Source organism: Streptopelia decaocto, assembly GCF_964273445.1.
Source record: "Streptopelia decaocto genome assembly, chromosome: 4".
Lineage (NCBI taxonomy): Eukaryota > Metazoa > Chordata > Aves > Columbiformes > Columbidae > Streptopelia > Streptopelia decaocto.
In genome coordinates, this window is record NC_138658.1 from 69245253 (window position 1) to 69272499 (window position 27247).

The following is a 27247-nucleotide window of genomic DNA, read 5'->3' on the forward strand; positions in this document are numbered from 1 at the left end:
TGTTTTCTGTATACTTCTGATACGACGTTTTAAAAATGAAAACCTACCGATCTTCTTTTTTCCCCAAGACATAATTCATGCAAAGTTGCTATTTGTTTAAATAAGTTATAAAAGTTGATATCTCAGGCTAGAAGAAGCTGTAGTCTTGGTTATTCTTTAGTTGGCAGGCACTGTACATACATACCGGGTACAGACACATGCCGAATCTGCTTTGCATTGCTTTTTGCATTGTACAATTCACAAATCTGACATCATTAAAGCAGTTAACTACCTTTGATGGAAGGCTGCAGTGAGGCCATCTACATTTATTGAACAAGCAGCTAGTTAAGATAATAAGTATGCTCCCCCCCACCATGGTGCTCCCCAAAATGCGATTATCTGTCACATGTTGCTTCGCTGAAGTGGTTAGATTTGGTGTGCACATTAATGTGCAAATGTGTTGCCATAGGAACTGCAGCCTCCATTACGCCTCAATGACACCATTCAGCAAAAGCCAAAACTAAAAATAATAACAACAACAACAAAAAACCCCTTAAAAAGAAAACAAACAAACAAACAAAACCCCAAAAGGCAGCGAAGAGAAAGTCCAACGCACATGCGGAGCCTGGCCCAGGACTGCAGGTTACGCGTGGCTACGGAACAGCGCGGGAGACATTTAGGTTTGATCTGAACTTCACACTATGGTACAATGGGGCTCAGAGTTCAGTCGGTCCGAGTTTGTGCTGGCTTAGGAAGGAGGGGGGGATGGAGCGGAGTCGTGGTTACCGGTTGCACCCGGGGTCTCTCAGACATTTGGCAGAATGAGGCACATCCAAAAAAAAAGTGCAACACCAGTGCCGTGGTGGCAGGGCGATGTGCTGGAGTGCGTGCACGCGCTTTCCTCTTCATGCATTGTAGCAAGCGGGTTGGGGTGGGGGGTTTTTTGCACCCCCCCACCTTTTTTTTTGAAAACTATTAACCAGTAAATAACGGTTAGACGAATGCATATTCTACTTACTGGTGCATGAAATACTGAAAACTGCATTCAAGTAATATTTCTGCACTATCATGAATGCATCACTATGTTATCTTACATTTGGAAAAGGAGAAGACTATGTACACCAGAGCAGTGGGACTACTTCGCAGTTAAGAGTTTTCTGTGCTTTACGGAGGTACCTGGGAAGGAGAGGCCGCCGCTCCGCTCCGCTCCGCCAGGTCGCAGGACGCCCGCCACCGCCTGCAGCATGCGAGGAAGGAGCGCTGCTCGGCACGACGGCCAGCTGCACAGAGCAAACCAAGAGATGACGTGAGGGGACAAACACTCAACCCAAAATCGGCAATTCAACGGTGACGAGAAAGAGAAGGGCAATTTATTATTTTTGAAGGGGTAGGAGGGAAAAAAAAAAATAATTTGGTTGGTTGGGTTATTTTTTATTCTTCCCGCAGCTGCAGGCGGTAGCGGTGATAGCGGAGCTGGAAAAACATTCTCTCCAGTAAGGAGCGCGTCATCCCTGGCAGGGCGTAATGTTCGACGACACCCACGTGCTTGAACCCCAAGGACTCGTAGAGCCTGTGGGCTGCCATCTTCACGGCCGTGGTTCCCAGCACGACGGACGAGTAGTTGTTGAGCATGGCAAACTCCAGCACTTTGCGGCCCAGGGCCTTGGCGATCCCTTTGCCGCGGTAGTTGGAGTCGACGGACATGCGGCGCAGCTCCACCGTGTTGTCCTCCTCGTTGCCCCGTGCCGCCACGATCCCCACCACGTTGCCATCCAGGACGGCGACCCAGAAGCAGGAGCCTGCGGGAGATAAAGCAGCCCCTGTAGCTACTGGCCACCTCGGATGGGAAAAAACAGGCAAGGCACTCGCTTGTGAACATGCTGATGAGAGCTGGGCTCGAGGTCAGAAATCTAAGGACCAAACTTTCCTTTGCTACTATGAAGGGAATGTTGTTTTCCAGAGGAAAACGCACAGGAAAGTCTCTACGAACCAAAATGTGAGATTGCTAGGGACCAAGCGCTACAAAGCACACGCGGGCTGCTGTGACAGACAGGGAACAATCCTCAGCTCACAGTGGCACATGATGGGCAACTCCTGACCCGCACAGTCGTGTTCTCCTGTCCTACCACTGGTTTCACAGCAGCGAGTCCCAGATCCCTCCCAGCACAGCACAACCCATCCTTCCCTGCTTGTTGCATCCCACCCCGGGACCCAGCAGTGGTGCAAACGGCCCCCTGTCCACTTTGCTGCCAAACTCCTCCTCCATCAGGAGCTGCACTTTGCAGAGGCTCTTGTCTCCAGGTGAGCGGCTCGCCTGTGGTGCGGGCAGGGCATGACTGGGCTTATCAGCTGAGAGCTATGGAGAAGCACATTGTGGTCCCCAAAGCATCTCTGGTGTGATTCGGGAGGGCAGGATCCAACCCAGATGCCAGTGAGGGGAGGGAAGGCTGAGCCCCTTTCCCTGGTGCTGTGGCAAGAGGCAGGGAGCCAGATGAGAGGACTGTAGTGGGACACCCCATGCCCGGGCACAGGGGGGTGGTGGAGCCTCCTCATATCCAGGAAACTTGTGTTTGCCAAGGGCCAGACACCCAGCCATGGTCCCAGCCTCTTGTTGGGACTCAAAAGAATGTTGCTTTCCTGGTGCGATGCAAGAGCAGCCCTGATGGCTCAGGTCTCCCAGCAGCTCCTCCTGCCACCCCCTTTTCCACCCATGAGGACCTGATGTGAAAAAGCTAAATAAACCACTGCCTGGCTTATTCCCGACCACCCACATTTGGATGTGTAAGTGCATCTTCCTCCTGCGGACTTCAGGGCCTCAGTGTGGGCTTTGCCTATGACAGTTTCAAATAGAAAATCCAAACTGGGCAGCAAGATGAGAAACTAGGACCACCAAAGCCAGCAAAACACAAACAGGGAAAAACATCATATGCATTTCCCCAGGAAAAGCATCTCCTCTGCACAGCCAAGACCAGGCTCACCCACCAGTTTGGGGTGCTCATGGCCAGGCTCCCCTGCTGCTCCTCCTTTGCTTGCGTGTACCTGGTGAGAGCACCTTGTGGGCTGCAGAGTGCTCAAGCAACTCGGACCAAAACCATGTAGAGCTTCAGAGAGCAAAACCAGTCCTATCCTTAACTGCACCCTGTCACCAGGCAGCTGCCAACGCTGCTCCAGGAATGAGGATGAGGCTCAATGAACAGGCTGCCCTTCTTGGGGACAGCACTGCCCCTCTGTGATGGGGTTAAAGGCTTGGTGGGGCAAGTGCTGCCTCCAAGGGGTGAAAGTAAAAGCCATCTAATCAAAGTCCAGCAGACTGACAGGCACACAGCCAGGCTTGGGATGAACCCCCAGGGTCCCTAGTGCACTGACCGCAGCCTCAGTGATGAAGTTCAAATAAAACTGGACCTTGCTGGAGAGAGGTACCGATACCATCCCATGGCTTGTACTGGCCAACAGACATTCAAGCCAACGCAATTAGAAACTGCTTTAACTCCCAAGTATTACAGCATCACTTGGCCTTGCTGGCAAGGGCACTTAAAACAACAAAACCCAAAACAACAAACCCAAACAAAAACACAACACAAAACCAACCAACCAAAAGACAAACACCCCCCCAACAAACAAACAAACAAACAAAAAAAACCCCACAACCAAAGAAACAAAAATGAAATTCAAGTAATGAATTACTCAGGTCTTAACCAAAGATCTTCACAGAAAATCCTGGTGAAGGAAAAGCATCTTTAACTGAGCTGAAAAGAATCGTGTTGTCAGCACAGGGCATCTGTGACCTTAGCTTGGGTATTTCTAAATTAACACCCAAGAAAGCCACTATTCAATTACAGCAGCTAACAAGGGGCACTGACAGGTCTCTCGCCAAGAAGGAACACGTAGACTTTCAGTGCTGAGGAGCAATGTGGCTTCAGCCGGAGGAAGAGGATCCCAGCACAGGACAAACCCCTGGCACAACAGAATCTGCTGCAGGCAATGGCCTTCTCCTTCTCCAGGGCTAAGCAGAGGAAACTTGACTTGAGTGGCAGCTCCATGTGTAGCATCAACCCCACCAACGGCCCTGACTCAAACACACGACACCCATCTGTAAGGACCAGTGTTAAACAGCCTGGGTGGGTGCTCAGGGGTGCACAGCACTGCTCCCCTTGCAAAATGCAGGGTGGGGGAGAGCACAAATGGATAAGGTGACTCTGAGGGTCCTTCACTACTGGAGGAGAGCAAAGCACAGGGTGGCAGGAAGGTACCTCCCCGGCTGCTGGCCGCAGGACTGCTCGGCGAAGCCATCAGAAAGAGATGGTCGAGGTCTTCCCCACAGTACAGCCCAGCTAGGGGGGAAAGTCAGCTGCAAACAAAGCATGAGGAGCCAGCCCAGGTTCAATCCAGCACATCGGGCTCGTCCCCACCTTCAGAGCGATGTGCAACTCCAGGAACACTCACTTTTGCTCTCCCTGCAAGCAAGTCATCACGCTGTCGCTATCTAGGTCAACAGCTAATTTTTGAAACACTGGGACCCATCTTGACCCATTTATCATGAGCAGTTAAAATGTCTTTCCTCCACTGCTGCGTTGACAGTGCGGCTTGTTCCCTTGCATTTGCCTGGATCTTAAAATGTAATTTATTCAGACACGACCCCAGACGAAGACCTACAAGTGCTGAAACTCAGCAGCTGCTTTCCATCTGAATACAAATCACAGGGCTGTGCGAGCTCACCGCTCTGTTCCACAGCCTTGATTTAAACCCCTCGTTATGTAGCGGTTCTGCCCAATGCACCCCCAGCCCATCCATCACACCTCCAGTCACAAGGTACGCACACTCCAAAATCAAGTGGTGGTCCTCACCCCTACATGCACAGCCACCAGTGTCACCTCCTATGGCATAGCCCAAGGAAGGGGTCCAGAACTCCCCATACTCAGGGAGCAGAGGCGAGATGCTCCCCTAGGGACGTGCAGTGTTGGCCCCATCACCCGCCTTGTCCTGACACAGCCCCACAAAGTGCCACAAAGCAGCCAGTGACCAGTGTCTGCCAAGCTGCAGCTGGTGGCACAGCCACCATGTCCCCGTCCTCCAACCTGGGGCACAGAAACTCCAGCTGAACCTATCAATCAGATATCATCAAGATTTCTCTCAGCCTGAGGTTGTGTGATTGCTTCCCTCATGGCTTCCCACTTTTATTCCCAATTTTCCCTTCTTAGCAAGCACCTCTATTCTGTCCCTGCCAAGCCAGAGAGGCTGCTGAAGCTCAACAAGCAATACTTCCCACCTTCGTAAAACAGCACATTTCCAGTATTTTTAAGTCTTCTGCCTATTTAAAACCCAAATCAGGACATGTCCACCACAGCAGAGCTCAGAAGGCCCTTCACACCCCCAACCACCCTCCAGGACAGGGGCTGTACCCTCACACACATCCATCCCAGTGGGGACCAGCCTGGTAGCAAGCAGCGTGACAGCAAACCCGCACTCCTTGTTAGTTTTTACTTACAACTTCAAAGCTTAATTGTAATGATTTTGAGTTCAATGTGAAAAGAAATAGTATCTGGCACATCTCCCAGGGTGTGTTGTGCACACAAAGCTTATAATTAGCAGCAGACTGGACACATCTGCTCAAGCAACACAAGTTGTATTCTGCTCTCGTTTACACCAGCACCATCAGTCCCCAAGACTTTTACCCGCTGCCCATCTCATGTCTGAGCCTGCTCTGAGGATCACCAGGGGCCAGATTCTTCAGCCTGCTAAAGACACCTCAAGTTTCCAAAGATGACACAAGCCCAGGAGCAGCTTCCACATGTGGGGTTGTCAAATCCCTCCTCTAGAGAGCTGCACCCCATTCGGATGGGCATTTGCTACCAAAAGCTCTTTTGGGTGCCACCACTTGCTGCTGGCCTCAGGCTCAGATATTTTCTCCTTGGGGTAAGTCTTCCAGTTTCAGAGCAGGAAACCTGAAGGTCTTTGGCTTGCTTTTACCTGAACTCCCCATGTTTTCAACAATCTCAGCCATCTGCTCCTCCTCAGTGAATCTGTGCTTCCAGCAGCACTTACTCTGGAGCAGGATGGAAGCACCCTGAGAAAATCACCCCACGCTGCCATCCCGCAGGGCTGGGGGAGTCTCTTACCCATCTTTTCTGGGCCAAAGGGACTGAGTCAGAGTCTGTCTTGTTTTTGTACTTTTTCACACCTAGGATGAAATAAAATTAGCTTCATCTCACCTGTCAGTAACGAACAACAGCCTCATTGCTCACAGTGCTATTAATAGCAAGAGCTGACGTTTTACTCTCACACACCACTATCTGAAAATAATCACTGCTGCAAAGATAAATAAACCCTGATGGCTACAACTCTCCCTGCCCTTCAGATACTCACCTCTGTCAGCATTTCTGCCTTCGCTCTCATCTGCCTCCATCTCCTGGGGTTCCCCTGTCACTCATCACTATGGACATCCAAAGCCTTTCCAGCTCACCCTGCCCTAAGCTCCACTCTTGGTTTTTGACCCTGCAAGAAAAGTCACTCCAAGGTCTGTTCTTCATGGACAACTTGCATTTAACTCCAGCTGCCCTGTGAGCATCACTCGGGAGTACTGGAGGTGCTTACTGGGGGCATCAGATGTTTGCAGCTAAACACCAGCCTCTTTGCAGCACTGCCCCTTGCCTCCCAGTCCACCCCCACCACTCCGGGCTGCCAATGGGCAAAGGCGTGGAGAAGCAGCCATGGAAAGCCCACCACCACCCTGCTGTGCTCCCTCTGCTCGCCAGCCTGCTGCCTCACCACACACAGTCCGGACTCCAGGAACTCACAGGCAAAAGCCATAACAAAGGAAGAAATTTTTTTGTGATGAGATGGTGAAACACGGGAACAGGCTGCCCAGAGAAGCTGTGGATGCCCCATCCCTGGAAGTGTTCAAGGCCAAGTTGAATGGCGCTCTGAGCAACCTGGGCTACTGAAAGGTGTCCCTTTGGCTCATGGCAGGGGAGTTGGACTAGATGATCTTTAAGGTCCCTTCCAACCCAAACCATTCTATCATTAAAAACAAAAACTTGGGATGCACACATCTGTGGAAAAAAGCACAAAATGGTTGTGATGTGTGTAGCAAGGAAGATTACTTTGGGTTGTTCATGCTTTACAGGTCTGGTGAATTTACAATGGTTCCTCCAGCATCTTGACAGCAGTCAGCCTGGGAGCCCAGGTCAGCAGGGGACAGGTTTCAAGACACGAAATTTGAGCTCCAGAGGGTAACGCCTTTCCCTGGAAAGACCCACCCAAGGTATCTCCATGCCTTATCAAGCCACAAGGATCCTGCTGCACTTAAGACCATGAGCCACAGGATAAAACTGGATTGGATGTGCATGTACTGGTGCAAGTTGTTCATGAGGAAGGTCACTTTGCTTGTGAGCAGGAACGTTGAGGAGAGATATGGTGGGATTAAAAAGATATACAGGATGCACTGTAAGATAAAGCAAAGCCAGGGGTCCATATCTCTTGCCTCATTGAAGTTATCTGAAATACATGACATGGCAAAAGGCCAGCGGTTATACATTATCTTTCTGTCCTCCTCTGTGTGTTTGTCTGTCTCTCAGCAACATCTTTCCATACTCTGGACAACCAACTAGACCAACTTATCAGCAACTAACTCAAACCACAGAGCTGTTTGTGAACCCAGACTTCACCACTGCCAAGCCTCCTGCTCCTATAGGACCATCACTTCAGATATATTTTGCTTACTGGACACAGAGAGCGCCATGGTAGTAATGAAATTACTAAAAGCAACAGCAACGAACTGGTGGGGAGAATAACCCAGCAGGGTTGGATGCGGTTCCTCAGCTGAAGGCACCCAGGGCCTGAAAGCACAGGCGATGGCACTGTCTGTCTGCTCAAAATTTAAGATGATTCTCAGCTTCTGAGGACCAAGAGAGAGCGTTTGAATCTGCCCACCCAAGCTCTACACACCCCAGGCCCCGAGGGCTTCCCCGGAGTGGTGGCATCACACTGCCTGCTCATCCTCCACCCAGAGCACCCCCTGCTCCTGCCCAAGGACGTGCCATGGGATCCCTGCAAGGCTCCTCTCCCGCTCTCCTCCGCCGCCGTGAGCTGCACAGCTCTCCCCCACGCAGCCGACGAGGATGGTGGGTGAAAATAAATTCTTTTATTTTTGCTGCAAAGTCTTCTACACTCTTCGCTGAATAAAAGGCCAGTGGGTGGATGGGTAGAAAGATTGGAGCCAAAAGTACTAGCAGAGCGTACTGCTAGAAGAGAGGGGGAAAATGAGACATCAGCCTTCTCCATCAGCACGAGTCTTATGTGATTGAATATAGCAGGTTCCCACCGCTTAAGTCCCTTAGCGCTTGAGGACTGCCACCCCAAAAAATAGAATTTAAGAGCACACATTGCTCTAACAAAGCAAAGCTCTGTCCACCACCTCTTAAAATCCATTGTTTTACGGTAAATTCTAGTATTTCTACAGGAGCAAGCAAAGCTCTGCTGCCCTAAAACATTCTGAGCTCACACTCAGGTTGCATCAGTCAGATGAGAGGACCAAGGGAGCTGCTCAACAGCCACCGCTGCTGGGAACCTGCCAGGCAAACGCCAGCTCCTCTGTGTGCTCGCAGCAGAGCCAGGAAAGCATCCAAGGACTGGCCACCGTGAGAAAAGGAAGCTGACATCATGGGAAACTCTGGACAGGCCCCCAAAAATTAAAAATTGGGACAATGCATCCCTGTCAGAGATGTGATGTGCAAGTGTGAGCTCTGGGAGGGGAGGGAGGCTGCCCACAGGCTCATGCGTGTCTTCAGGGCTTTGCTGGCAGAAGCAGCATCTTGCAAAAGGGCAAACCACCTTCTCTATCCTAGATTTTCCCCTCAGGCTACTAGGAAGGAGCAAAAGGAAAACAAGCAAAAAGAAGCAAACAAAAAAACCACAACATACACCAAAAAGCACAACAAACACACCTACCTAGAGAAAAAAAAAAATCATCCCTGTTCTTTCCATAGGACAGAACTCGCAATTGCCTGTGTCCCTCACTCTCAATACACGTACATAAAAGCTTGCCAAAAGTGACTGGCTCACTAATCTCAGAGGTCTGAATGCCCCCAAAACTCCTCCCTGCAACCACTGAGGTACCACGGCACAGCCCGGTGCAGCACCACTGCACGGAAATACCAGGACAGAGGAAATCCAACATGCTGTCACATCACGAAGCTTTAAATATTTGCCCTTGGAGTCACTTGTTCAGCCTCCCAGTGCCATCTTTCGGTGTGGTTTTGGCCAGAGCAGCAACCCTTTCAGCCAGGCAGAGATGGTCTGAGCAAGGTGGTACAGAGCAAACCGGGGGGTGTCCTGCACTGGCCACAATGCTGTGCGATTATTACTTATTTATAGACGACAAAGTAAAAAGCCCCCAAGTTCAGTGTCTCGCCTCTCCTGTCAGTGCTATTTATATACGTTGCTTTAAGCGAGTATGTGGCAGCAAGTGGACAGAGTCTCCAGCCCCAAGCTGGTTATGCCACGACCGTGTGTTGCTGATGCCATTTAAATCCCTGCCCTTTTATTCTGTCTGGGACATGCAGAGGAACACAGCACTTGAGGCGATCCTCCCTCCTCCTTCCCCTCCATCCCTGGTGAAACGCAGGGCACACCAGCCAAGTTACATCAACGTCAAGGGAGAAAGGAAGCTTTTCTGGGAGAGCACGGCTGCCGTGATGTGAATGCTGCTGGCGGAAGGAGTTTGGGGCACAGACATGGCACATCGGCTGCTGCCCGGTCACAGACACAGGCAGTTGGGGTGCGGGGACTGACCGAGGGCAGGCAAGCTGCTGGAGACTGCAGCTGCTCAGCTAGCTGGGTAAGGGAGGGATTTGTTTCTATATTTCTATGATTATGAGGCACATTATTGCCCCATATATCCACCTTCCCCGTGTCTTGAGTTTCTCTCCCTTCCACCTTTCTACTTGAAATCTTTAAAATTGAGTCCATCTTTCTGAAACACTCTGTAGTTCCCCCTGAGCTTCAAGCAGGGCTGCATAACAGTTTCAACAACTTCTGCTAATAACTCTACACTTGACTTCAGTTGAAAGGCATTCCTGGAGGGCTCTGACAAAATAATGGCATTTCAGAGTGGTTTATGGCCATGGAAACCACGTGAGATTTGAGAGGCCCTGACTCTGACACCTGTGAGCATCCCTCTACATCAGACGAGGCCCAGGCATAGGGGAGCAAAAAATGTCAGGGACACAGGAGAATTATTCATGCATGAAATTAGAAATGCTGTGGGGCCCCTTCCTTCCCATAAATTACTCCACATAACCTACCACCACAGGATTCATTGCCCCATTATAAATAATCCCCTGCTGGAAGAGCACAGGGCAGTGCATCTCTATGCCGAGGGTGTGTGACATCCCTTGATTCATGGGGCATCTGGGCAGCCGGCAATGAGATCACCTACACAGCATGAAAAGAGATGGACGATTTGGTCCCGAGCCACCAGCTCAGCCAGTTCTCCATCTACGTTTTTTTCCATCCTTGCTACCTTTCAGCTTTGTTGCTGTTGCTACTGAAGGCTGAAGCTACTTGGAGCCATCTCGGGCAAAGCCTCCAGAGCTGCAATCAGCAGGGGATCAGTGGGGTGACAGTGACATCCAGGACATCCAGCATCTGACCTGCAACACAGCCACAGCATGGTTGCTACCAGAAACACCACGATCACAGTCATCGACAGCAACAGGTCTCAAACCATCCCAGGAGATGGGAATTTGGAGGTGGCCTCTGCAGCTGATGAACCTGAACTTAAAATGAGACATGGGGGGTGCTGGGGTTTTGTACTGCAGGCAAGAGCTGGCCTAAACATCTGTGCAAACCCAAAAGCGTATTTGGATTCAGACTGGAATATGCCATAATGTGCTACCGCTGATAAACTTGGAGCAGAACAAGCTGCACAGGTGCTGGTCCCACTGGGAGGTTTTGCCACAGCACAGCTTTTACCTTCACCTGGTGATGGAAAGGGTGGGGGGGTTGCAGTTTAGAATAATAGGATGAGAACTGACTTTCATCAGTGTCTGCTCCGTGCTTCCTGATGGAGTTTGTACATACCCAAGAGCACTCAGCTACTTTATCAAAGGTATTCCATTTTGGGGTGTCAAAGCCCCTGGGAAACTACTAAGATGTTAACAGCTAGTTTACCTTAACTCGAATATTTTGACTGTAGAAGAGAAAAACACATTCTGCAGCAAACAGACTTCAGAAAGTAGCCAGGTTGGGTCCTAGCCAGCGTCTCCTGCTGTCACTGCTGGGGATGTAACCCAGCAGGCATTTCTGACCTTCTTAAGACCTTCGCTTTATACCTCACCCTGTTCCTCCAAAACACCTGTGTGACAGCTCCTGCCCATGCACCTTACTCCTCTAAAGCTTCAGGAGGACCCAGCCTGAAAGTCTGGGTCAATGCAAGGTATCATTGGCCATATGCCACATCAGCATTTCATGGGTTAATTTTTAAAATAGGCTGCAGACATAGAATAACAGTATGGTTTGGGTTGGAAGGGACCTTAAAGATCATCCAGTTCCAACTCCCCTGCCATGGGCAGGGACACTTTCCACTAGCCCAGGTTGGTCAAAGCCCCATCCAGCCTGGTCTTTAACACTTCCAGGGATGGGACATCCACAGCTTCTCTGGGCAGCCTGTTCCAGCGCCTCACCACCCTCATAGTCTTGTGGGGCCCAGAGTGTCACCACACACGACAGCACCAGGGGAACTCAGCAAAGCCCAGGGAAGTACTCGGCAAATCTCAGGAACAGGCATTTGATGAGAATGCCAGAAATCCAGACAGGGTAAAGACAGCCCTTCCAGCACATTTCAGAGGGTGCTATATTAAGAAGTGCAACAGCAGGACTTTAAAATCTTATATCTGGCTCTATTTGCTGGCTACAATGCACCTTCAAAATATAAAAGTAAAATGTAATAAAGCCAATGCATCACACTTTTTCAAGAAAAAGCTGCAGAAGCAGTTACAGAGGATTAGAAGTACCCTAGTTATCAGGGCATGTTTAGCCTGGTCCATCACTCTGCTCTCCACTGTTGAAAAGGACACACTACAGAGAAAGGAGAGACAAAACCACCGATGTAGTGATTGGGGTCTACCTGCTGGGTCATCAAAAGAAAGCACAGTTTGAGAAAACAGGCATTGTCTGTGGGTTTTTTTTGCACAGGGGCAATTGTTATCAATAAGCAAAGAATTAAATAGCTTAAAGGAGCGGATAAAGACTGGAATATGTGATTCTGGCCCAGCATTGTCCTCAGAGCAAACTGGATGGGAGTCCCAGCTCAGCAGAGCTGGCTCAGCAGAACAGACTCATCTGCACAAACGGACAAAGCCAGAAAAATGTACTTAACTGCTTTCAGAGTAGATGTTCCCTATGCAACCAAAATCCGCACTAAGCCCATCAACTGCGGAGTCAGACCTTAAGTAAATCAGCACTTCAGAATTTAGACTGGTTTTTAGTTAGAAGCTTAAAGAAAAAAGAAATCAAGCCCTTTTGCCAGTTTTGGCAGGCTGGATCTACAGATGAAATGCGCAAAATACTGACATGATGATTAGCTTCTTTTTAGTTAAATTAGTTTACAAGATAAAATGTCTTGCTGGTTGTGTTTTAAGCCAGCTCCTTAAAGGACATTGTTAAGGGCTGGTCTCCATCTTCCACATCAATCTTTCACTACACACAATTTTTCACTATATGGTTTTATTGCTTACAGAAAGGTACTGAACTTATATGACAGCACTTTCCACTTCCAAATACTGAAAAAAATGGGAAATCTACAGTTATTGGAGGTTCTAGAATTCACTATTTGCTGGCTGACTTTTACTTCATATGCATTACTGTAAAAAGGCACTGAGCAATAATCATCAAATGACTTTGTTTTAGCTTAGCAATTGGCCTAGCCATAAATCATACAGGGAAAATGGATAGAACCAATCTTATTTTCACCATCCACCATCACTCATCTGGTCTAAATTTAGCCAAGACTCCCTCTAGTTCAGTAGAAGTGCCTATATCTACACTGGTATTGCACAAAATGCTTTACAGCAAAGAGAGAAACTAATGTTACATTTACTTAAGGTTAAATAATAATTGCAATTCTGAGCTCTACAAGGACTTGCAATGAGTTTTACGCTGCTCCAACCGAGGTCAATCACCTTTCAGGTGAGTCATGCTCCGGGAGAGCCCCTCTTCTGCAAATGACCACAGCAAAAGCCTGCACAGCTCACTGCAAACAACTGCTTTTAGCCAGAAATAAAGTGGGCAAGACAATTCCAATGCACTGCGGCTCCCCAAGTGCTGCGGCAGATGCTGACTGGTTCTGCAAACATACCCAAATGTACGTCTGTAGGGCAGAGAAGTGATAGAAAAGGGCAACAGCACAACATTAAATTGTAAGTCAAGTAAAGGATGAATACATGTGGCCAAAAAGTGCTGTACAGCATGTTGCAGTGATTCTGAACATGGTTTTTCTTCTCCCCCTTAGCACACTCCTGCTGCCCTCAGAAGCCTCTGAATTAGGAGCTCGCTACCACAGCAGCCGATGAGCAATAGCGACGAGCAGCAGTTCACTATATTCACGTGCAGAAACACTGACCAGAGAGGTCTCGGACTCCAGGGCAGCTCCCCCGCTTTCCTGCCAGGGCCGTACCAGGAACTGATGGGCAGGGACTGCGTTTCACCAAGTGCTGCACAACAAAGAGAAACTCCCACTATACTCTCCTAAAACTAACGATAAATACCACTCTGCGGCACTCAACACCTTTCTTTCTGCAGATGACTTGAGTTTGACAAGAATCCTACCTTGTTGCTAACACAATGAATCAAACCTCCCCGACCTCTAACTTATCATTGTATTAATAATCCACAGGAGTGAAACAGCAAGTCATAAGGAGTTATGTTTTATCTGACACCACAGCGAAGAATTCATTACTCAATGCAGAGGAAAATACTGGAAAAAAAAGAAATGGTTCAGGACACAGATCTGGCACAAGCTACAGGCTGAAGTCAGTCAGTAGATGGCTTGATATCCTTGAGCCTATTGCAAGCAATAAACATTTCTTATTTCTAGCACAGCAGCTTGAAATTGTGCCGCACACTCACCCTTCCCAGAGCTCAGGAATCCAACAAGGACACCAGTTATACTCAGCTGGGGCCAATTCACCCCATCATATCAGAGAACATGAATTGTCACCATCTGCCATGCTGCAGTGAGCCTCCCAAATCCATTGCAATGGACTGGAAGAGCTCAAGAAGAGAGGACCAATGCTTCTGTTTGTAGCAAACGCAACTCCTGACACATACTAAAAAAAAAAAGAATAAATAACTAGCAACCACTCTGGAAGCAAACCTTCCAAGTGTGCCCTATGTATCTTTGACACTATCATGCTTCAAACACTGGAGGTCTTCCTCCAGCAATGACTCTTGATGACTCAATGACCCAACCAGCCCATCTTCTGCTAGTAGAGCAGGGAAAGAGGCACTCATCCCACCACCCTGAGGCACTTCACCATGCTGCCATGGGGCTGAACCTGACCCACCGACAGCAGCAGGCTGGTGTTTGCACCTTTCCACACTCCCAACCCAACCCCCAGCCGACTGACATGGTGGGTGGTGACTCCATTTGTCAGGTAGAAATGGCAGACGGGGTTACCGCTGCATTCCCACCCTGCTGTGCTTGTAAAGTCTGGCTGCAGGAGATGCTGAGCCTCCCTGATAAAGCCCTTTACAAAGCCTCAGTATTGTCTCCTTCCACCCACCATGCTGTAGATGCCACCAAGACCTCCCAAGCAGTACAAGCCTCCATCACCACACATCACTCCAGTTTTTAACCCTCAGCAAACCAGTGGCAATGCTCCATGTAAAGACACAGCACTGACACAGTACAGAAGCACATCTCAGTGTTGCTACAAACGATGTGTTTCTATATCTCTCTCTTCTCATACATTGAGGCTAATGTGTCTTGAGCGTAACTCTACCGAACTCCACTGCTCCAGACTGAAACCAGCACATTTACTTAATATGGCAGTGTAAGAAAATTTTACAGCCATAAATACATGAACATCTGTCAGGCTGGGCACAGACGATGGACATGTTGTGGATGGTGCATTAATAGAAAATGAAAATTACATGTGTAAATCTCTAAAATTAAAAAAGAAAAACAAAACGCAAAACCCAACAAACCTTTGCCACGTGTTCAGACTACTACGCCAGACCAGTCAGGCCACAAAGCCCCTACAAAAGCCTAATCCAGTTTTTCCCACACCTCCTGCGATGCCCACGTACCAACATCTTGCATCCTACACCCACATGAGTGGGGCTCCTTCTGGCCACAGCCTCGATAACAGTTACAAGAGTCAGGGATTTGCAAGAGATTTGCAAAATAAATCAATGGAGTGAGCAGGTAACAGGCCACGTCTCCCACCGTCCAGGAGCGAGTTACACGGCGTACCATCAGGCAGGGGCACACTCATTCACCGAGTACCCACAGAAAGAGGATTGATTTATAAACGTGAACAGCACCTACAGCAGCCAGGAGGCATGCAAACCCACACAAACCTGTGTGGAAATGCAGTACTTTGAGGATCAAGTGGATTTTCCCAAGTACACAGGCAACACTAAATAACACTGAACCCTCCACCTGATGCTAAGAAACAGCAGAACTAATATAACTAAGAACAGGTTCACAGCTGCACCAACTCCTCCTTCCAATGCACCAGTTTTCCCTAGAACATCATAAATTCATCCTGCAGGCAGCTGATACACACGCAGCCAACTCAAGGTTTACTCCATCACCACATTTCCCATTTATGTCACAGGTCTCCTGTAAAGATCAAAAGAGGACCTGGACCACTATTGAAGGACGTCCCCAAGTATACTCCAAACTCCCAACCAGAGACAAGGGGTTTAAGCCCACGATTAAGTTAAAGCAAATGCACCACTGAATCTTTAAGCCAAACTCCCAGAGTTCAGACCCAGTGAAAGTGTTTTGTTTTTTTTTTTTCTTTAGAATTTCACCGAAATCCTCTTTAGCTGTTTGAGTTACCCGTGAAAAGCGTTCCCACTTCAAGAATCCTTGCAGATGCTTTGATGCTTTTCAGACTACTCAAGGCTCAAAAAAAGCCCCATAAAACCTGATGACGGCTTATTCCCAAATGAAAATTGCTGCCCGAGAGGCACGGCTTGATGTTATCCTCTGAACATTTGCAGGGTCTGAAATCACACTGGACTTATATTAGCCATTAAGTGAATCTAATTGACTTTACAGGCAGCAAGAGCTTGAAAAGGTGTTTTACAAATAGCCCTTTTAAACAGTTTGGATTTTAAAATTAAAAAAAAAAATCTCTCATTAGTACCCCTTTTGTACAGTAACTTCCCCCCAGCTCGCTTTCTCCCTTTTTTAACGAATTCCAGCACTAACGATGTAATTCGAATAACAAGGACTTAACCAAGACACTCACTGCTGTTAAACAGGCAGCAGCATGTATCTCCCATGCATTTATCCCTGTCTCTAACTAACCGTCATCTAAAACTGCTTACAAAGGGCAGGTGCTCCAAAACAGGCTATTTTCAAAAGCTTCTCTTTGCATTTCTACTATTTAACATTATTTTAAATTGAAAGACTACAGATTTAGGTCTTCCCTGGATTCTCACTAGAAGTGTTACATAGTGTTTCTGACTGTTCCAAGGAGGATGAACAGATTTGGCACCTCCAAAAAAAGAACAAAAATCCCTGATCTCAGCAAATTAAATGGGGATTTGTTGTTTTTTTTTTTTTTTTTTTTGCTGTACTCTGACTGCAACAATGATTTTATACATCCTATTAAAATGGGAAGAATGGGTTTTATAGGAAAAATCATAGTGGAAAAGACGATCAGTAGGCCACAACCAGATATATCTGGGAATGATGTGGGTCAGATGCTCAGAAGAAGGTGTAAGAAATTCTGTTGTTGGCAGCTTATTTGCCTTTAGGCAAAATGTTCTCTCCTCAGCACCACCGACACGTGGGTTTGTGCGCTGACGCACTCTGTTTGCAGCTTAGCAGACACAATATTCTTGTGCTGCTGACTTCTATTTATTTTCCATCTTTGTTATTCTGAGTATTCTACCAACAGAAATAAATACTTGCGCTCACCATGCAAAATATCTGAACAACAGATGAAGAAAGAGAAGCACTTGCAGAATGAAACTAAGCAAAGGGACATAAATTGAAAAGCATAATGGGCGGAGGGGGGAAAGATCAGAGAGGTGCAAAGTGGGATGCTGGGTGTGGGACCACTGTTCTTGGGAGACACCACACAATGAATGGAGCAAGAACCACACCAGGCAAAGCCACCAGAGAATTCGACACAGGGATGGACAAGAGGGTCAAGCAGAATTCAAAGGAGAGAAAAAAGCAAATATTGCAATTTGACACACGACTGGAAAAGCGCGGTACAGAACTGCTGTGTCAGTGGAAGGAAGAGGGGAAAAATGGAAAAAAATATAAAGTCAAGGAATCACTGTTGGTTCCCAAATGTGGATATTATCTGAAAGCTGTTGAAATGGGTGTTGCACGTGAGATGCGCTGAGGAGCCCCTTAGGGCTGGACAGCTGGTCCATCACCCCCCATTTCAATTAACAGCATTAGCGCAGAGACCAGGAGCCGCAACTGTAAAAGGCAAATAAACTTCTATCTCTGATGCCAGTTTCCGAGTCTGGATTCAAGCACACTGGCAAGAAAGAGTGGGAGCAGCCTGTATAGCAATTACCAGTGATGGAGGATAAATCTAGGCAAGTGGCTTACTTAAAAATGCAGTTTTGTCAGTTCAAAACAATTTACACATTTGTCCCAATTCCTCAGCTTCCTACAGGAGGAAAAAAAACATAAAACGAAAAAAAATACACTTTGAAGCTCCCCGTTTCACTGATGCAGAAAGCAACAACAAAGACCCGTACATCCCTCGGCTCCTCGCACAACCAGATGCCGGCAAAACACTCTGCAAAATCTCTTTGCTTTAGTCTGGGAGGGAGTAGCATCAAACACACCATTATTTGTAACTGATCCGCAGCGCTGCATTACCAAAATAAAAGCGCTTTTACATTAAAAACTGCTTTTTCAACATATTTACAGGACTTAAGATAGAAAGCAATACTGAGCAGTAATTTCTATAGTATTGGCGCCCCTGGTCACGCACACTGGGAGGAACCAACCTGATCACAGAGAATCCTCAATAATCATAAGAGGTTAAATATAATATAATAAGGTACTTGGGAATAAGATTTTTTTCAGTTCATGTTCCTGCATCCAAAATTCAGCGTCAAGAGGGGCTCAAAGCTTTGTACTTTTAGAACTCTTGCCATGATTTAGATACCCAACAGGGAACCTCAATTTTAGCTATTACAAAGATCTTAACCTGAAACAGACTTTTGGGTAGTTGATTTACATCTTCATCATTCCTAAAAAAGCAAGAGAAGGAAGAGGTGCCACTGAAAACCCTTTATAAGAGTGTTTACTTTGCATTTAAGTTTGTGGAGAAAATTCTGCAGTCCTTTTTAGGTATATTCACTAAGACAGTTGTCAGAAATCACACACAACCACACCAGAAAACATCCAAAATGACAGAAAACACAAAAAAAAAAACTCAGAAAAAAACCGAGAATGCCTGATGTTCCTGCACTCTTCGTGTTCATAAGTCCAGCATGGCTTGTATTTGATGGTCTTGAGAAGTAAACTGAGCCTAAAAAACAACTGATGTTCAATTTACACCACTTATTACTTCTTGTGTTGGAGATTAACAAACAGCACTTGTATGTACTGGGGTTTTTAAATACCTGCAGGCAGAGCTCGTGTTTGGAAGCAGGATATCCACCCAGTCATGGCTACAACAAATACCAGCGCATTAACTGACAGTCATGTCCATTAGGGATTACCTTTAGAGACAGTTTTTGGACACATAGAAGGAAAAAAAAACCAGGTTATATAGCACTGCAAAATTTACTAGAAAATCTATTTTAATCTAAAATTGACATGGGACCACACCAAAGCTCATGGATGTGAAGGGAAAACTATTTTTGTCCTACAGATGTGCACGCTGAGGAATGGGTTTGTGCATGTGTTCCTGCTCTAGGAATAAATAGGTGGGGGGAAGGCTGCAGTGGTTTGCCCATGAATGTGTTTGTCCCATTTGTGTGTGTGACACAGCCCTGAACACCCAAATCTACAGGCTCACCAGGCACCTGCAGCTCTCCCCACGAGCCAGCCCTTGGCTGTCAGCACCGCTTTGGACTCTGCACTACCCGATCCCCCTAAATGTGGGGAAAAAACCCTGAATAATACAGATTTTGTGAGGCAGTGCTAAGCACTTGCAGGATGGGAATGTCTCCAGATAAAAAAGTCAAAGGTCCTCTGCAGCAAAACGAGGCAGCCACGAGTGATGAAGTGCAAGATGCATCAGGAGAGGTGGGTTTTGGCAACCTAACTTTAAACACATTTTGCATGATTCAAATAATAAATGAATAAATATGAATGAATAAATATTCCAGTCCATTACTAATGCTGGACAAAGCATATGTACAACACTCGGGAACTTGAGTTATTTTTCCCATTGCTTCCCAACAAACTGGAGATAAGAAATGCCAAATCAGGCAGCAGTTGTACAAACCCAAAAGTGATGCTGGGAATTGCAAAGCAGCATCATCCCCAACCATCCCCCTTGCAGGAGGCCAGCCTTGAAATTATAGGGTGTTTCAAAAAGATGGATCCAAGTGAGAAGCATTTGGGATTAATTCAACCATTGTCTTGGTATTGTCTGTACAGCAGGTGGAAGGAACATAGAGCATTTACAAAAAGGTTACTAAAACTCTGTAACTCATTAAACCGCTCGTAAATTTTTGTGTAATTGTAACATGATGCCATCGTGAAACTGGGTCCATCTTTTTGAAACACCCTGTGCTTTCAGACATAATACTTCCCACTACTAAATATATTTAAGGTCTCTAATCCTAATCTTGCAGGATCTCTCTGATATGGAGATCAGCAGCACCCTCATTGAATTGCAGAGATGCCTGCACATGAAATGCTCCCGGGAGTACCAGACCTGACCTCAGTTCCCAGCAGCGGTGGGGAGAGGAGATGGGAAATGCCGAAATGGAGATAAGGACACAGTCTCTCCCCAGGGCGTTCCAGCTTCCAGCCCCACACCGGGCTCCCCAAGGCCCTGTGGGGTGCATGAGGAGAGTCATACGTGGAAATCCCGACACACCACAGCTACCTCGGGGGTTTGGCAGATACGTGAGGTCAGGGCGCTGCATCAGCCAGCGAGAAATGCAGAAGATAGGGATGCTTTAGATTCCAGCTGCCTCCCGGGCAGCACCCTCCAAAAACACATTCCTCCACTGGGAAGCTGCAGCCCTGAGCCCTCTCCCGGCGCCAGGTAACTAAGCCCTTTCTTTGCAAAGCAAGAGCAGCTCTATTCTTTCCAAACAATGTTATCAGCTGGCAGTGGAGCTTCTGCTTATCTGGCAGCTTGAGTATTACCCAGAATGTGGATGAACTGGGCTTCGTGGCCATCTCTGCCAGGGGGCTCTGTGATAGGGCTTGTAAAAGCAGAGCAACCACAGCTCCCAGGTTGAGGATCTCCTCCCAAGGCAGCCCCTGTGTTTTCCCTGCAGTCCCCACACCAGCCCAGCACCCCAAAACTCACTGCTGTTGACCACATCAGCACCCCGGGGCTCAGCAGGGTTAGCAGGAACCACACATGTCCCATCCAGCTGCTCATCTCCTTGCAAACACCTGGGTTCAACTCTTCTGGTGTCAGCACTGTCCCTCTGGCATCAAACCCACCACAAAAGGGCCTGATTCAAGAACACAACTAAAATACTTGCTTGTTACCCAGACAAACATCCCACCAAAGGTGAGAAACACCTCAAAAGGAACAAGCAGCAAACAGTATCTTACCTCCTCACAACCCAACTCTGGTCCTACCCCAAGTGGCAAAAGGATGTTATCCCAAAACCTCTGCCAAGAAGGGCAGGGCAACCCACCTTTGGGCTCAGCTGAGGAATGTGCCACCCAAGAGTGTCAGGAATTGAACCCCAATAAGCCAACCCCTGCAGCCCCTCTTCCTTGGGACACAGTCCCTGTCCCCCACCAGGGAGGTCAGGATATTAGCGCAGGCCTTTTGTGTGCACCCTCACAGATCAGGAGACAAAGGGGAGGTTCTGCTCACCCCTGGACGGAGCCAGGAGAGCAGAGGTGCACGTGCCCTCCCGCCTGCCCAAAGCTCAAGAGCCACAGACATGCAGCCACTGCTGAAAACCGCAGCTCTCAGCGCAGCGTGTTTAATGTGACCTGACACCTCCTGCAGCAACCACTTCGGCTTCATCTGCTGCAGTACGCAAGGCAGATGCTCTCAAGACTCCACCAGGTCCTGCAGCCACAGCTCTCCAGGTTGCTCATCCAAGCTGTCTGTCCGTCCTGCCCTGCGGCACTGGGCGTTGCAATGCAGCCACCCAACTCGCCACCAGTGCCCAAAGCCACCAGCAAAGGCCAGCTCCCAACCACCACCAGGTCTTTTCACCACCACAACACACACAACCCCCTCAGCAGAGCCTGCCAGGTCACCAGCAGCAGGAGACAACGCTTTAAGCCACCACAGAAAGACATGCCAGCTCATCAGCCAAAGCCCCAGCTTTGCTCCCCTTGGAGAGCAGTGGTTTTTGCACTGGAGTCCTGGTTTCCATCAGCTCTCCAGCTGAGACCTCAACCTCACCAAGAATCTCTCTAACACCATCAACCACTGCAACACAACCAACTGGGACAGAAGCTTGAAGAGACACTGTAAAATTGATTAGTCGTCAAAATCAGAGTATAAAAGAAGCTCCAGCTGTGCTTCTCTTATTTCTGTACAGAAATGCAAGAGGCAAGGCTCTATTTAAAACTAATTCCTCTCTTTTTTTTTTTTGTTTACTAGAGCCTAAGTTACTCTGGTTGGCAATTAAGCCCATTATCCAGCTTCTTTCTTTTCTACCATCCCAGTGACTTTTTTCATAGCCTATTAAAAAAAAAAAGAAAACTTCCAGTAAGTGCTATTTTAAAATGTAAAACGCAAGTTTACAAGGAGCTCAGGAAGGTGTTTGAACCATTCAACCTTCTCTTTTAAGACCCCAGCACAGCACTCAACACAAACAATTCCCTTCCAGTCAACAGCAATTTCATGCCACCCCGCTGTGTACAAGCTCAAAGTTAAGCGCTGGCCCAAGTGTTCTGCCAGATGCATAAGTGTAGAAGGGCAAGAGAAAACAATTAAACTTTGGCTAATTTATCTCTGCAGAATCACTGTCAGGACATACTTTTCAGTTTGTACAGAACTCAGCAGAGGATATTTAAAACAGTAACTTGGAGGCAAGCGGTTCAGAAAAACTGCAGAAGGAAAACTGTAATATGATGTAACTCACAGGATTGTTCAACACTCATCATTAAGCTGGGTGCTTATGACAAGCCGGGTCCTTTTGGTTTGGTTTTAAATCCAATCCACAGTCTTTGCAGATGCTTTGGCAAAGCCACCATGAATGACCCATTTTAATAGTTAAAATACTCCCTCACTGTAGATGCCTGCCTTACCAGGTGCTACTTGCTGTAGATGCTCCGTACAGTGGTGCCCCAGCCCTGGGTACCACAAGGAGCCCCCTGCAAACAGCAGGTTTTCACGCCTGGGTCTCACACAGGCCAAGAGCAAAACCTCAGCAAAGCCATGACCAACATCATGATCTGAGACTTTAAGATCACATCCCAGTTCTACCAGTCACCCTAAGAAACAAGAATGCATGAACCCACCACAAAAATGCTCCCTTGCCCTATTTTCTGTGCTAGAAAAAGAAAATATATATATATTCAAGCAGGTTAACACAGATTCTCCAAAGAAGGAACACGAAGCTGCCTAGTTGTACTGCCAGCTAAAGCCAGGCCCATATCCAGTTAGATCAGGTTGGTGGTTCTAACTTGTCCCGTTGAGCTCTGACCACCTCCAGCCTCTCTGGTTCCTGTCCCTGTGACCATTTCTTCCCTACCACATCACTCAGAAAGCTCTCACTAAGAACTCAGCTGGAGCAACGCACAGGAGAACAAGCCCTTCTCATTCCCTCTGCGATTGTCTCTGCCTCTGTGCTAATTTGTAAACTAGCTGAACAAAAGACAAACTTGGGGCTGGAGGTTGTTTTACTGTCACTTTTCTGTCCTCTGGGTGGGATGGGCAGCACCAACGCAGCCTTTCTCCTCGTGTTCCAACAGACAGCTTCTGAAGCGTACAAAGCTCTGTTTTTTCCAAGGCAACTGTATATATACCATTGTCTTACAGGGAAGAAACCCAGCAACTGTATTTTTGGGGAAAACAGGAGCAAAACACTGGATTCATGACTTGTGCACAGCTACACCAAATAGCACTGTGCAGCTTCAAGGCACACGGACAGACATCCCTGGTCGTGTCAGTCCCACCCCACGGACGCCCTTCTCCTCCCCAGTCCCCAAAGCTTCTTTGGTTTTTACCCAATTACAACTTCAACTTGTGTAGCACCACTACCATCAAGAACCTTTAACAAGCACCAACAATCCCATAAATCTACTTTTTATGGCACTGCAGAAGCCTAATTACACATGATTAAATTCTGTCAAAAATTAAAGCCCACACACTTACTCTACAATTGAAATCAGCCCTTTTAGGTACCAAATAAAAGCAACGCTAAGGTTTCAAAGACATGTTGGCAACACAGCTGAACTGGATAACATTACTGACCTTAAACAAACCAAAGGCATTCCTTAGTCTTCATTTGAGTCCCTTTCCTTTATTTTCTATATATTCTAATGTTATAAATACAGGCACTTTAATCCATGCCCTGAATTGTGACCATACAAGTCCCAAGTATTAATGAGCGACGCAGTTTAAAACACCTATTAACACCATATTACTTGTTCTTATTCTACTGGAGTGCCCAGCTACCTTCTCCAGCATAATACATTGTTGAACCTTCCTGCAGAGGTCCCAAAATGTTTTGCTGAAACCTCTTTTTTATTTTTGTGACGCCACCTTTAATGAAGATTGAGCTTTTAAAATACAAGTCACACAGGACTTGTAATTTTTACAAAAACAAGCACTGTAAATGAAACACGACCTGTGTGTATAATAAAATGGGACAAGATCTGTACAAGATATGCACCATGATGGGAAATGAAATCTAAAGTAAGCACATTCAAGGTATTTGGGGATGATGATTACAGGAGGAGCATCATTTTAGCAAAATGTAATATGGCACAGTAGAAGTGAAGGAAAGTTTGTGGCTATGGTGCTTCCTATGAGTCCTCTAAAAGTGCCCAGGAGTAGATCTGTCATACCCGGGGAACAGCAATGATACAGCGAAAATATGGTCACATGGAAAAACAACAGAACAGGTACCCTGGCAAGATGGAAATAACTAAGACAGGTTACTGGCATCACTTTTGCTCTCCCAGCTCATCACTAGTGCTACACAACCACCAAAAGCAAAGCTCAAACCCCAAGGGACTGCCCAGACATCCCTGTGCTCCAGTCCTCAACATGGAGGTACGCTTACAGAAAGGGAAAGAGCACCTGACAAGTGCTAAAGAGGCTCTTTTTTTAAAAAAAAAAAATCCCATAAGAGATCTTTTACATCTTAACAAGCACCTATTATCATTAGATACTATGTTTTTTATTACATCTATATATGTAACAAATGGATGAATGCATACTACATCAAATCCAGGCAGCATCCCTTTACATACCTGATCTGTGCCTCTTCCAAAACACTGGCATTAAGGAATGTTCTTCTTAAGTAATATGGGGAAATGGGTGCAATAAGTAAAACAGGTTCCTCTAAGTATTTGGGATAAAATGCCTTTCATCTGCCCCTCTTCCTGCCCTCAAAACTAATACCAAGGGTGAGCAGCACAGAAATACAGAGCTCAAGCAGTAAGGGCTGGGGTGGATCTAATAAGCAGTAAATAACCCGCATCCTTCAGCCTCAGTGTCCCCAAGCACCTGCGTCCCGGTCCCCAGCCTGCTGTGGGACCCAGGAATGCCGTGCTCAGGGGGAGGATGGGAGCTGCCTTGGATGACCAGACATCTTATGAAAAAGAAAAATAAATAAAAACAAAACAAAAAAGCCCAACACACACACACACACACACACCAAAACCAAAGCCCAAACAAAAACCAAAGATGGCTTTGAACCTGGTGTGACCAAAGAGCTGCATTCTGGCAACTTTTGAGCTTGCTCAGTGCTGCTGACAGGAGAAAAAGGCGCCAGCAGCACAGAGCAGCCATGTTCCCCGAGCAGGGCTGGGGAAAGGCTCCCTCCGGGGAATTCATACTCACCTGGCGGTTTCATGTAATATTGCTCAATGTCGGACATGTCCGTATGCAGCGCGCAATCGAGATAGTGGAGGATAACTTTTCTACTGAAGTAGTACCTCATGCCCATCAGAAAGATGGGCAAACAGCAGGTCAGCAGGAAGGACTTGGTCACAACAAAGCATATTACTATGGAGATAAGGAAGAGAAATAAACGATACCTGTCAGAAAAGAGAATTTAGTGTTGATTTCGGAATACAAACTCATTATTAAAAACAAAACAAAAAAAACAACAAAAAATACCAAACAGGCACAGAGAAAATACACATTTGCAGCACACACAGAATTGACTCTCTTGGGATTATCATGTTAAGTGATTGCGTATCACATTCAGAGAACCCCCGAGAAGTTATGGGGTGCCTGGAGAGAGCTGGTGGGGACAATGCTGCCATGCAGGCAGGTCCCACCAAACCCCCGCTCTGCTCAGGAGAGAGGCTGGTGGGGACACTGGGGACACCCCAGACCCCGCTTTGCTTTCCCCGGTGAACCCAAAACCCATGCGGGGCGGAACAGGCAGGCTGCGGGCACGCCGCTCCGCAGCCATGTGTTCTCCACTGCGGCATCACCATTGCCATCGTGGGAAGCACCGACTCCCGGAGAAGACACCCTGCCCGCCTCGATGCCAGGGTGCTGCTGAAGACCTGGGGGGCTTCTGTGGATACCCCCGAGATGGCAGCTCCCGACAGCATGTTCCCAGCCCCCTAGAGCTGCCGGCTGAGCCCCCCAGCTGCCTGATGGGGGGGGTCCCTCTCCAGCACAGGGCGCTTTTCTCCCCCATGGCTGGCACATGGGGGTGCAACCTGCCTGCAACCACCAAGGGCAAGAGAAACCAGCCCAAAGCTTGCTTGGGGTGGGGGGACACACACTAGTAACAACGTGACTCCCACTTCCGTGCAATTATTTGCACGGGGGAGGCACATTCTCATTTGCACGGGAGGGGGGGGGGAGCACCTTGCAGGCGCTATTGTGGCCATGCAGCTCTGGGAGATGAGCGGCCCCCCGGCTCGGCCCTGCTGCAGAGGTTGCCCCCTCCCCACGCCGGGAGAAAGGGGGGGCTCCGGTGGCGGGCCCGACCGTCTCCAAGCAACGCCGGCACGCGGCGGCCCCCCCGCACCGGGCTGCGCGGGGGCGGTGCAGTGCGCGGTGCAGTGCGCGCACCGCTCCTCTTCACCGCTGCCCCCCCCGCACCGCTCAGGCCCGAAATAACTACAAGGACGACACTGTCCTCACCCCCTGCAACCTACGCGGCGATTCCCCCTCGCCTCTCCCCCACCTCTACAACCCGCGCAGGGTCGCGCATCCCCCAGGGGTTCCAGGCTGCCCCCTCCAGCCCCCGCCGCAGCGCTGCGGCTCCGCGGCCGCCCCGCACGATGCTGCGGCGCTCCCACCGCAGCGGGTCCGCGGCTCCTCCCGCCTCTCCGACCATCTTGTGGAGACCCAGGGTTGGGGGGGAAGGAGGGAGGAAGAAAAAACCCGCGACCCCCACCCCCAAAAGGGAGCAGATACTCACCCGCCAGCAGCCCGTAGAGCAGCTGAGTGAGGGGCTGCTGCTTCAGCCCCCTGAACGCCGTGTTGGGGATCCGCTCCATGATACCCTCGTAAAATATGCGGCGCACCACCTCCTGCTCGGAGGGGTGGAATTCACGGATATAGACATTGTCGCGGCGGGGGTCCTCTTTTGGGGGGCTGAGGGGAGGTGGGGGGGAGGAAGGGGAGCCCGCCAAAGAGGGCCACATTTGGGAGGAAGAAACAATGATCGTGTCTTTTTTGGATCCCGGGATTGATTCATGATCTTCCGCCACAATCTTGGTCTCACAAACCATCTTGGGAGACAGACAATGCAT

At 48.2% G+C, this 27247-nt stretch overlaps 1 protein-coding gene across 1 annotated transcript; it reads right to left on the reverse strand.

Moving 5' to 3' along the window:
• On the reverse strand, positions 1-27247 carry NAT8L (N-acetyltransferase 8 like; the record flags this gene model as incomplete). The annotated part of the gene is made up of 3 exons (XM_082051175.1): positions 1-1778; positions 25368-25532; positions 26914-27247. The coding sequence occupies 3 exons, from the start codon at positions 27245-27247 to the stop codon at positions 1411-1413; spliced, it is 867 nt and encodes a 288-aa protein (XP_081907301.1). The 3' UTR covers positions 1-1410.